The following is a 13,016-nucleotide window of genomic DNA, read 5'->3' as shown; positions in this document are numbered from 1 at the left end:
CGTTCCTTGTGTCCTGAGGTCAGTTGTGGCCCTGGCACCTTGTCTTTCCCATCTGTTTTCCTCGGTGGCGTCCGACTCCGTCAGATCAATGCCTTGTTCTCTCAGGGGGATGGCAAGCACGAGACAAGGTGTATCCAATAATCATGTAGATCTGGAATTCTAGTCCGCTCTGATTTCGTTTTGCTGTCCACTCTTCATCGACTCATAATCCACTCTTTGGCTTAAAACCATTTTCATCTCATCATGTCTGATAGCATATTCCCAGAAGCCCTCTGGTTGTGTTAGAGAGAGAAAAAAAAAATCACTTTTCTTTTTTCATGGTTCCAGATAACCCCCCACCCTCCCTCCATGATCGACACCCACCTCCATCAGCCCCTTCCCCCCTCCCAGAATGTGGATAAATAATTGAAAACAAGTGCAGGGATTTGCCAGACTGTAAGCTTCCTTTCATATGTTAATTACTCACAAACAGTTGTTTTGAATAAAGGCATCCTCTTCTCTCTCCTCCTCTTCGGGCTCCAAATCCTGCGTGGAGAAAAACGTGGTGCCAAATCGCAGATAAATCCAACTCTCTGTTTATAGCATTAATCCATCTTGCGCGCAAACGCATACACACACACATACAGGCGCCTCCAGCGCTCAGCTGATGCAAGGGGCCTTTTAAGAGAATCATGTTTGGCGCAGAGTGACAGGGAGCACCAGACGGGAGCCAAAAGTGAGATCTGAATAAGCATGCTGTGTGTGCATGCTCTCTAATCAGCCGCCGACTTTTCCGTTTACACTGTCATTAAAAGCAATAGCCTGAGGCCGTGCATGACAAATCATCTCTTTGGCAATAAGTGCTCGGGGAGGCTGCGTCCAGAAGGACCTCCTTGTAAGTGATGAGTGCCGTCTTCCACGCTTCCATGCTGCGCACAATGATGGTGGCGAATCACCCCAGGATATATCTGGACAGCGTATTAAAAATAGGAAAGGATCACAATGGTCGATTAGTTGTCTATCAACTGACTAAACGATTTGGGAGGTCTTTTTTCAAATAGTTATTTTAGCAGTGGTACTTTCATTAGCATGATGTGCTTTAACTGTTATAAACTGTGTTTTAAAGGGTTCACCGAAAAATTTAAATGGTCCCATGATTTACTTACCCTCAAGCCATCCTAGGTGTATATGACTATCTTCTTTCAGACAAACACAATCGGAGATATATTTAAATATATCCTTGCTCCTCCAAGCTTTATAATGTTTGTGGAGGATTTCAATATAATAGAAGAGGATCTTGTTTAAACCGCGAGAGGCGTCTAAGCTTACAATACTCCTACATCCTGCGTCATACATTGTCACGGGTTACTCATTTGGCGGAAGATGACTTGCGCAGTATGCGTACGGTCATCTGCCGGAAGCTAGTTATTTTAAATTATACAGTTTTAAATATGGAAATTTTTCAACAAAAATGCATTGCTTCACTTCAGAAAGCCTTTATTAACACCCTGGAGCCGGATTTTCTAAATACGTTCTAAATGGATTATTTTTATTATGAATGGATGCATTTTTTTTTTTCTTCAAAATGTGGCCCCCCCATTCACAACCATTATAAAGCTTGGAGGAGCAAGGATATTTTTAAATGTATCTCCAATTGTGTTCGTCTGAAAGAAGATAGTCACATACACCTAGGATGGCTTGAGGGTGAGTAAATCATGGGCTCATTTTCATTTTTGGGTGAACTATCCCTTTAAATGGTTTGCACAGTATGTTCAATCGGGTTAGGTGAATCTAAAACCAGCCTAAATGTAAAGTTTTTTTTAAAGGGATAGTTGACCCAAAATTCTGTCATCATTTACTCTCTCAAGTCTTCCAAACCTGTGTGACTTTGTTCTCTGGGAAAAAAAAAAAAAAAAAAGAAAAATTGAAAAATGTGTCAACATAAAAATGACATGAATTAAGTGAAACAAGTTTACACCTTGAAATACTAAAATTACTAAAATTACTAAAACAAAAACTGAAATAAAAATAAATTAAAGCTATATATAAAAATAAGAAACTAATAAAAAAATGACAAAAGCTCTGAAAATATTAACAAATACTTTAACAGTAGCATATAAATAACACTAAAATAACTTGATTGGACCTTGCTGACTTTTGGTTTTAATATATTTAGCATCTTTTATTTCAAAATAAGAAAGTCATAGAGGTTTGAAATGACATGAGGGTAAATGATGACAGAATTTAAAATTTTTGGGTGAACCAACTCTTTAAGACCAATTACTCCACTAGTCATTCAGACAATCCTCTGACTAGTTGTCAACTTAAAAATATATTGTTTTGCACATCGCTAACAAAAATACTGCAGGCGTAGCTGTAGGTAGCTATACAAGGGTGAGCATTCAGACCGTAACTTGGCCAATGCAAATTCTAGATGTGATTAGGTCTCTAGAGGACAGAAATGCTTGGAATTAAGTGTGAATGAAACCATGAAAAGCTACTAATCCCTCTATTGAGAGGGCATGCTACACTGCGCACAACTGCAACACAATCTAACCATCAAGGTGGCTTCAACCAAACGCAACGCTGTGCCATATCGTACGCACAAACCCCTTTCATATGACTGTAGCAGCATCTCCCATATGGTGCCGGGAGGAGGAGGGGCTGAAGGGAGACGGTGAGAGAGAAAGAAAGAACAGTTAAAATTCGCAAACATAAAATTACAGCTGCACCATTATATTTGATCCCAGTGCAGCTGTGAATTATTATGTGGACAATTTAATACTGCCAAAGAGGAAATAGCAGATTAAGATCATATCTTTGCATCGCTGCCAAAGTGTGCACACGTTTCTGAGCCCCGAGCTTCGGAGGAGGGGATGGGTGCATCTTCTTTTCTCGTCTTTCTCGCTTTCTCTGTTGGTAAGGTATGCAGTGAGGTGCAGACAGGGTTGTGCTTAGAGGGATGAGCCATTCACGTTTCACTCATGCAGCCCTAAATGTCCTGCGAGCCAGTAATTTGTCCAGTCACCGGGGGAACATTAAAACCAGACCAAAATAATTCTTTACAGTTATGGAAAAAGTGAAGAGAAGAAGAAAAACAGTCACATGCACACATCTTTCCCCTGAAAAGTTATTACATTTTGTCAATGGTATGGAGTAATGGCAATCATATGTGCAGCTGCGCTCAGAGCGGTAGTCAAGGCTAGGCTAATCGCGCTAGCAGGACTGGGAACCCTTGACACATAACGGATACTTGTTACTGAAGTATAGCTTACAAAGCCAGATGTTGATAAAGACACATTAAGACAGATGGGAGAACAATTACTGGCACACACAACTGTCCTGAAACAACTTAAAACATTTCTGACCTTATAAGGCAAGATGGATTTATACGCTCTGCCATTTTATTGCTCCATGAGACCCCTTCCCTTTCGGAAAGGGGTCTTGATTTTGCCATAGCTGCGCCACTCGCCGCAACGTGAGGCTATTTAAAACGCTGGCGCTGAAGTGTATTTTGAAAGGAATAAATCAGAGAGAGACCACAGCGCAATGAAATACCACATAGTGCCATTCCAATCCATACGTACCCCTTTATATGCTTGGATACGTTGTTCAGAAACCTTTCTGCCAAACTGAAAAAATACAAAAAAATCACCACTTCATCGGGACTCATGCAAACTCATGCAATTACAAGTCTTAAAGTCAACATAAAATGGCATTCGCAACATATGTGGTGTAGAATATCAAACAAAAAACTGCGGAAAAAAAAATGAGTGGGACTCAAACAATGCCTAAATTGCTATTTGCCTACTGGTTAACATTATTCAATAATCCGCATGGCCTTGGTGATGTCAGCAGGAAAGCAATATCGTCCTTGAGACGGTGCAAGTTTTTACATTTTTATGAAAGATTATTCCTTTGGAATAACATGCACTGATGAGTCACAATAAAACCAGAAATATTCATTAAAAAAAAAAAAAAATCAAATCAAGGAATGTTGATTTTATGTTGATTAATTTCAATGAACTCAAAATTTTAAGGCAACCAGGTAACTTACTTTTTTAAGTTAAACCAACAATTGTTATTTACAGTGTAGATGATCAGTCGATATTGGATATTTAATTGTGCATGCTCATTTTCTCTATTTTTAGATTTCAATTTAAAACATTTGCTTAAAGTTAATCTTTAAAAACATTAATAATTTAACAAGAATGTAAATGTAATTGTTAGCAAATCGCAAAATGAATTTGAATTTTTTTCATACTGTGCATTATAATGTTGTGATGCCTAAATTCAATAGCATTTATAACGATTGATTTTAGTATTTAATGCATTACTTTTAATTTATAGACAGAATTCTAATATAAGCCATAACATTAAATTATTTTATTAATTAATTGGTGTATCATTAATACAAACTTGCAGGCAGAATCTCAGGTCCACACATAAAGATTAATGACACACAAACTGAAGCAGCACGGATCATTGCTCTCCTCTCCCGACCCCCCCAACTCAGACCCTACTGATCCATAATGAACCGCTCCTCCATAACTACAGCACACAAGTCACATAACCATGAAGACTACATCATTTAGCTCGACTTGATCTGCTTGATGATTTTCTTCAATATCTTATTTCAGAGGAGTTTGAAATGTGACTGACATGTTGGAGGTCTGTGGCAGCTGAGACCAGTGCCCATCTGTGGGTTCATTCTGTGGTCATGTGCGTGCACTGGAGCCGTGCTGTTAATGGCGGAAGTCCTGAGTGACCAGGAATGGCTCCTGGCAGGGTGAATTCCTTCCCAGCTGTTTTAAAAAAAACACACTCACATCCATACGGCCATAAACAGGATCTGAGACAAGGTTCATTCTCATTTCACAGCTTCTCTGAAGTCTGCATACAAGAGTCTTATCAGATGAACCACGTATGTCAGGAAACTTCCACTGGTACTGTCTTAGCTGCCATAATTCAGCATCGGGAAAATGTTGCATTATGTTTAAAAAAACGATTGAGTAATCAATGCATTATCGTCTTTTTCTTCAGTGTTTTATATGTTGGTATATTTTGACTTTTGTGTTAAAGCGGCTCCTTTAGTTGTTCCAATGGCGATGATGGTAACATGGGGAGATAATGTCAAGTAATTCAGCCCAATTCTCCATTTGTTCTGCAGCTCCAAACACGTTTAATGCGCCAGGGGTGCCCCCTGCATTCATGGATAACAAAAGCTTAGATGCAACAACGTTTAACAAAATGACTCTTTTATGCGAAGCCGCATTGAAAACGAAGAGGTTCATCCACCCAGGCCCATGCTCCTCTTTACCTGCTCCCCCACGCGCTGTCTTCCTCTACTTCTACACTGCAGCCCCGTCTTATGAATCACCTCTTCTAGAAATAATTGACACGGAGCGTTTATCCCGAAGGCACCTGCTGATCGTTCAACTACAACACAATCTTCTAGTGCGCTACACCACAGAGCTATTGTCCCACCACAGTGTCTGTGACACTAACTGCCAACGACAGGAAGCCCAAACTATAGCCTCAATACAATTTGGACTAATTCAGAGACAACAAAACACACACACACAAATGCTTTTTGAAATAGTCTGTATACTCAGTTTATGAAGAAGCTATTGAAAACCAGGTGTTATTTTCTCTAGCCGTGTAAGAATCTATAGACGTTATAATGAATGCACACCATATGGCATTGTGTGCTTTGGAAAATCACTGCGTTACACAATTGCATACTACATTATTTTTCATTTATTCAGACCGTACGAGCGTTGAATACAATTCTACCGATCCATCTTGTTCTCGCCATCTTCCTGCTCGCTTGCTCTCTCCTTTTCTCGGGAGCTCTAATTGACTGAGCGTGTCAATATGTGTAGTGAACACACAGGGGTCTACTGTCTCTGCCTATTGATCCATAGCTCTTGAAGGAGTTGAGCCTCTAGGCTCAAAACAAATCTTAATTACACTCCTCTTTACTGGGCCACAGAGGCGGCACTCGAGTGGGTGCCCTTTTCATAAATACATATCAGAATCCATAAATCAAAATTAATGGGCGTGAGCAGCCCATGAATCAAACATTAGTGACTGAACAGATACAGCTGACAGATTCCCACTCTGATCCCATAAATTTCAGAAAAAAGGTAGTCCTTAATGCATCTGTGCTCCATGTAAACTGAGAAAGCAGTAATAGCTGTTATTTAAGTAGGGCTTGGTATAGATAAAGATTTCCCAAATTCAATTAGATTTGGTTTGATTCAAATTTCGATTTGATTCCGATTCATTTGGGTGTATTTCAGACATAATGTATTTTTATTCACAACAGCCCAGATCTGATTTAATCAGTATGATCTATTTTATAATGTTAGTATTTCTGTTTTGAATCTGTTTCATTTTAAATAGTTTTGAAGGGCCAAAATCATTGACCAAAACAGTGATGTTTAATCAGCACCTTTTTCAAAGACACATTTAGACTGTGCCAGCTTCTATTTCATACACACAAAGTAACCAGTTTCGGTAAAGATTACTATTAAGAATCTTTTGATTTGCATCAAGAAAAATAATGCCACTCATTTGTTAAGTAATTAAAGGTACACTGGAATGGATCAAATGAAAACGTTTTTGCTTTTGGGTGGTGTCAATCTAAGACAATTCCTGTATCGGCCATTTAAAAAAAAAAAATTGTATATAAATTACTATATTATGTTACATGAAAGACTTATACAGCCCAACCCTAGCAACTGTAAAAAAAAGCAAAAGGATTTTTCTGATGGATGTCTCTTTGGCAGTTTGTCACTGACAAACACCCTTTTTTTATGGAGGAGCTTTATAGACTTTCAGCAAGAGCCGAGTCCATCCCTTAGCAATTGTTACCTCATAAAAAGAAGTAAACCCTAATGAAGCCATTACACAGTCCATATTCTCCATCAATCATGCATTTACACTGATATGCTGAAGCGTAATGTTGGTCATGTGCCATTCTCACCTTCTCCTTGGCAAAAGCAGCCCTTGAATCCACAGACAAAACCCAATTACAGATAACAATGTGCTAATCTCTGTTCCCAGGGAGCAGAGAGTCGGTCTGGAGAGAGATAGCGATGCCGCAAGGCTGAAACGCAGGCCAGATACAGCCTGTACAACAGACCCTGTGTTTTTTCTCCTTCACTCCTTCCTGCTAAAGTCACGCTCCCTTCGACCATTCCATTCCCCCCCACCCCCCACCCCTTGACACTCACACATACCCAACACCTTCACCACCCTGAATCTTTTACCCTTTTACAGCTAATCTTTAAATGTAAATTCTATGACGGGAAAATAGAGGAGGCATGAGATAACAGGTTACATCTTCACTCCTGCACTGCTATCGTCTTCTGCATCGCTGAAAAGCACCTATTCAATAAGATTACCTTCTGGCAGAGTGCACGGCGACACACCGCGGCTTTGTATTCATTAAACACACATCCCCGGCTTATCTGAAATATAAAGGGGCTTGTCAGGATGGCACATTGTGTGTGTGTCTAAGGGGAAGGCAATGTGCATTAGGGCGATTACAATATCAGCCTGGTCCAGATGGAGGCAGGAAAATAAACAGAGGGGGAGAGAGAGCGAGAGCGAGAGAGAGACAGAGACCGAAGACAGAGAGGTAGTTTAGGGTGCGCGTGACTGCGTTTGTGTATGTGTGTGAGTGCGGCTGATAGATGTGAGTGAAAAAGAGTATGTGTTGGAATAAGAGAGGAAGGGAGAGAAAGAGAAGTTAATTGGCAAGAGAATCTTGGATTAACAGAGAGAGAGTGAGAGTGAATGAGAGAGGAAGACAGATAGTGAGCAAGGCTGGGCAGCCTGGACACCTGTCAGCTGGAGCAGTGGTTTGTTTAGTTAACCCTGGTCTGGACCACAAAGACGGCTCAGGTTCAAATAGACCCCACTGCACATTTAGATCCAACTTTATAGGAATCCTTCTGTTGTTTTAAGACACCACAAATGTATTTAGTTTAATATAAATACTATATATATGTATATACTCTAAAAATTGTGGGTTAAATGTTTGCCTGGGCAGGGCAGTTTCAATTAAACCAAGTGTTTAAAAATTACAATATGGCTGGCTTAAAATGAACCCAAAATAGGTTGGAAATTAAAAATCATACATAATTACTAGAGGCAACAATAATGATCAAAAGGTGAACATTTATTAATAAACAATTTAATAAGTCTTTATTGTTTAATTATTATTCAATAAATGTTAATTTCCAACATATTTTGGGTTTATTTTAAGCATGCAATACAGTCATTTTTAAACAATAGTAGAGTAAAATAAAACTACCCAGCAGGTTGGGTTAAATGTACCCAACCGCTGGGTTAAAACAACCCAACTTGGGTTGTTTTCATCCCACACGTTTTTACAAATTAATATCTAGGATGAATTTGATTTGTAAAAAAGCCCCATTAAATTCTTACACATCCCCTCTTGACTTTATATTGCCTCATTATATTGTACACTCCAGCCCCACCATACAATAAAAACCACTCATCCTCTTCTCTCACATTATACTTTCATGCTTTATGAAATCCAATAACCACACGCTAAATTCCCCTCGTTGAAAAATTTGTAGCCATTATGCCCCCTATCGATCCGAAGCATGGATTCTGGGAGATGGTGGCGGCCTCAATCATTCATGGCCCGCTCTCCACAGAGACTCATGCCGAGTCAAATCTACAGCCCTCGCAAATAAGGGGCCTTTCTCCCCTCTGACAAATCCCAACAACTCACGTCGCTTATTTACAGCGCAAGATTGAGTGTGTCAGCAAGTCCAACAGTAGCCCTCAATGAATATAAAGAGCCTCATACATGATATAGCTCAATGGAAAGAGATGTGAGTGAAATACCGCTAATGCATTTTGGGAATGTTTCCCTTAAGAGCTGAAACATTAAGAGTGCATATAATGCACTTGGCTGATGTCGCGTAACTGAACTTGCTCGTTTTTCTTCTCTTTTGTTATTACAATTTTATTCATCCAGAGAAATTATATGGTCTGTCAGATTAGACCTTTTTGCACACGCTGCAAAATTTACTGTGTGCGTTTCTGTATCCTTATGCACAAAGAGCGTATTTTTGATTTAAATGTGCATGAAAGAGAAATTGTGAAGCAACGAGACATGCTGTGTATTTGTGCAAGTGTCTGGTGAGAATGTCTGCCAGTTTATGTATGGGGTTAATGACATCACTAATGAAATGAGTTACTGCAATGATAACACACTTGGATTTCGGCCAGAACGTCTGCTGTTCGTCATTTAAAATACATAGCAAGCACTTAACTACAAATGTTTTTATGCTGCTCTGTGTTTAAGGTAAATGAGAAGCACATTTATCAGTGAAAGAACATGCAATGCTTGTCTTTCATGAACACAACCAAAACAAAAAAGACTAATATTTTATAACGCATGGTTAATTAATTAATTCTAGTGATGCATGATGCATCATCCATTCAGAATATATTTATTAAATAAAATATACGCTTAAACTAACACAAGTAAACATCTCCCAGACATATTAAAAAATAATGGACGAGTATTTCCATATCTCTCTCTCACACACAGCTGTGCGTGTTGGTGTGGGCAGCCGAGTCATCTCTTCATTATGCTGTGGCAGTGTCTGGTTTCATGCGTTTGACCCGTGTGAGGCCAGTGGGAGTGGAGGAGAGGGGAACAGGTGTGAGGCAGGCAGGCTGGTGGCTGTGCAGATGGCCTCAGCCAGAGGATGTTGCTGCCTGCTAATGCTGGCTTCAAACACACACACACACACACACACAGTGCTTATCGCTTACCGAACCCTCACCGCCAGCCACCATACGCCATGTTTGCCTTTAATCAAGGTACGTTCACTACCTGCACTGTCCCTTGGTCTCCTGTTCGAATCTCATGTTGACAGGAACAGAGGGCAATGACCTTAATGAGGTGATGACCAAATCATAGTGGAGAATGTCATGCCTCCATTTTCTGAATCACACATATATATATATATATATATATATATATATATATATATATATATATGATGCATTTCAGAAAATAAAATGTCAATCTTCTTGAGATCTACTTGAACGATGAGAATGTGTACAAGACAACTCTGATTGTTTAAAAAAATGCATAAATCTGTGGCATGAGCAACACGAGCATTTTTCATCAGAGAACAGCATCTTTTTTGTTTTTTGCCTTAAATAAACACGGACTGCCCTTGAGAGCAAAGGAAATAAAAATCGTCCATTTCATTTTCATTTTAACCACCCAGACTTAAACTTCAGAAACTCAACTCTTCAGTCAAGAGAGAGCTTAAGCGCCGAGAGTGGACTATTCACATCACGCTGGATTGAGAAGATGAGCTTGACAATTGTGACGGAAGCAGCTTTTAAAAAGCTGGCTCAATCACAATTGATAAGCGCATCTTCTCAATCCATTGCGATGTCACAGTTGTCAATACAGCTTCTCAATCAACTGTGATATCACAATTGTCAGACACATCTTGTCAATTCTGTGTGACATCACAGCTGTCAATGGATCTGTTCAATAAATTAAATATCACAATTGTTGAACACATTGTCATAAGCTGATTTGATATCACACTTTTCAAATGCGACATCATCACAATAGTAAATGAATCTTCTCAAATTATATCACCGTTTGACAGATTGTTCTATCACAATTAAACACAGCTTCTTAATCCAAAGTGATATCCCAATTGTCAAACGCGTCTTCTCACACTTGATTCATCAAGATTTTTAAATCCACTGTGGTGTCACAATTTTCTGCCTGTCTCACACCAGATGTTTACCTGTGCTTGTAATCAAACATTTGATTTGATCGAATTTGCAGCTCGCAGACTGGCCAGAAACAATCCTCAAGCTTATTAGAGAGCGTTAATGTGTTTATAGACGGAGGTGATATTGCATTTGGTCAACAAATGACATGCTGATCGTCAGTTAATGTTTGACTGGTTGACTTTATATATTATTATGGATGTGATGATGAATTGTTTTAGAAATAAAGTTAAATGCCTGTTATAAAAAACATTCCTATGAAAAAGAAAATGACGAATAATAAATCTAAAAGATGCATTAAAATTCGTGTTGTGTTGGATTTGCAAGGCTATAAACTCTAAGATAATGAATTTACTGAGCACGTGAGATTGTAGACAGATTAACCATATTCATAAGAAGAAAAATCTTAATACAGTATTACAATCTACAGCGATAAATACAGTGTTTTCCCCCTCTTACACAATCCGTTCCTTTAGTTACAGAACAAAAGTGTGAAAAAATGTATTATGATTTAAAATTTAGATGAAATTCATACGCGTAACATGAGATAAAACGCTTCGTATCGCGTTGTTTATTCATTGTTTACTTATGAGTTAAGCGTGGTCAAACCCTGTTAAACGTCAATTTTGTTAAGATTTAACGTTACAGCAGTGAACCATAACGTTTAACTTTTTATGGGGAAATGTATGCATATTAATATTTATTGTTGGTGATACACGCTTTACGTTGTGAATAATATTAAATTATGAGTGTGGGCAAAACAGAATATTAATACAATTTTCTGCGAAAGAAAAATAATAAAGTGTTTGTCATTTACCCAAACGCACAATAAAACATTCTAATAAAAGTAATAAACGTGGCTAAAGACTAGTAGTAAGTATTAATTTTATATCACGAGAAAAAAGATGAAGATAACTGCGCGACTTACACTGAAAAGAGGTAGAAATTCCCACCATGCGTAACGGCGTTGTGAAAGAAAAATTAATTTCCTGTCCTCGACTCCGGTCGATATATTAGTGATGTTTCTCAGTCCTAAACGCGTACTTCCAAGACGAAGAAGGAAATGCGTCCGTCAAACTCCAGGGCACAGCTCTAGAAAGGCTCCAGTGTGCTGAAGGGCAGTGAGCTCGAGGCTCGGATGAAGCTCAACCTGACAAGCGGATGATGCTGTGTGTGTCTCGAGCTCAACTCATTTAGTGCGGCGTTTTCCTTCAACTGTCCGAGTACATGAACAACGAAATACACGAAAACGTTTGATCCTGGTGTGCGACAACAGTCAGGAATATTTCGAGAACAGCGAAGAAGTGATGAAAACGGTTTCTTCCGAAGAGCCTCTATCGCCCGCCCGGCTGCATGGAGAAGCTGTGGTACTTTGCCTCTAGACGGCGAGCTTCGGCGGGAAACCCAGGTGCAGAGTAGGCGGGGCTTTCTCTAGCGGTGGGCGGGATCTGACACAACAGGCATGAATATAAATATGGACAGGTTTATGGGATAAACAGCATATAGAGCGGGCCAAACGAGATTAAATGGAAAAAAAAAAGGATGGGATAATAATGGATAAGGTTTGTTGTAGTCTCTCTGTCACACAGCTTAAAGGATTAGTCCACTTTTAAATAAACTTTTCCTGATAATTTACTCACCCCCATGTCATCCAAGATGTTCATGTCCTTCTTTCTTCATTCGAAAAGAAATTAAGGTTTTTGAGGAAAACATTCCAGGATTTTTTTCCATATAGTGGATTTCAACGGCTACCAAGAGGTTGAAGGTCCAAATTGCAGTTTCAGTGCAGCTTCAAAGGGCTTTAAACGATACCAGATGAGAAATAAGGGTCTTATCTAGCGAAGTGATTGGTCATTTTCGAAAAAATACAACCGTTTATGCTTTATAAACACTAAATATCGCCTTGAACGTACTTCCCGTTTCTGCATTCTTCAAAACGCTTACGCTGAATGTCCTACGGCTTCCCTATTCTACTAACAGAAAAAAAAAGAAACTGGCGCTGCGTTCATTCCATTAGTAGAGGCATAGGACATGTTTTCCTCAAAAACCTTAATTTCTTTTCGACTGATGAAAGAAAGACATGAACATCTTGGATGACATGGGCGTGAGTAAATTATCAGGAAAAGTTTATTTAAAAGTGGACTAATCCTTTAATGTGTATTAAGGCAAACACTGGCCCATCGGCCATGTTTACACCTGGTATAAACATACGTTAGGAC

General features: G+C 39.1%; 1 protein-coding gene across 3 annotated transcripts in view; it reads right to left on the bottom strand.

Annotated features, from left to right (window-relative positions):
• Positions 1-12,212, bottom strand: part of runx1t1 (RUNX1 partner transcriptional co-repressor 1) — a 56,886-nt gene extending 44,674 nt beyond the window's left edge. For 2 of the 3 annotated variants that reach the window (XM_048201406.1, XM_048201407.1), the window contains exon 1: positions 11,726-12,212. In XM_048201406.1, the coding sequence (XP_048057363.1) occupies positions 11,726-11,753 (28 nt within the window). In that variant the 5' untranslated portion in view covers positions 11,754-12,212. The remainder of the gene's footprint in view (positions 1-11,725) is intronic. The other variant, XM_048201405.1, reaches the window with a different exon arrangement.
• Between the last annotated feature and the right edge of the window lie 804 nt (positions 12,213-13,016).

This window comes from Megalobrama amblycephala, linkage group LG9 (genome assembly GCF_018812025.1).
Source record: "Megalobrama amblycephala isolate DHTTF-2021 linkage group LG9, ASM1881202v1, whole genome shotgun sequence".
Lineage (NCBI taxonomy): Eukaryota > Metazoa > Chordata > Actinopteri > Cypriniformes > Xenocyprididae > Megalobrama > Megalobrama amblycephala.
Note: the sequence above shows the minus strand (reverse complement) of the source record. Positions and strands in the feature narration are given on the sequence as shown.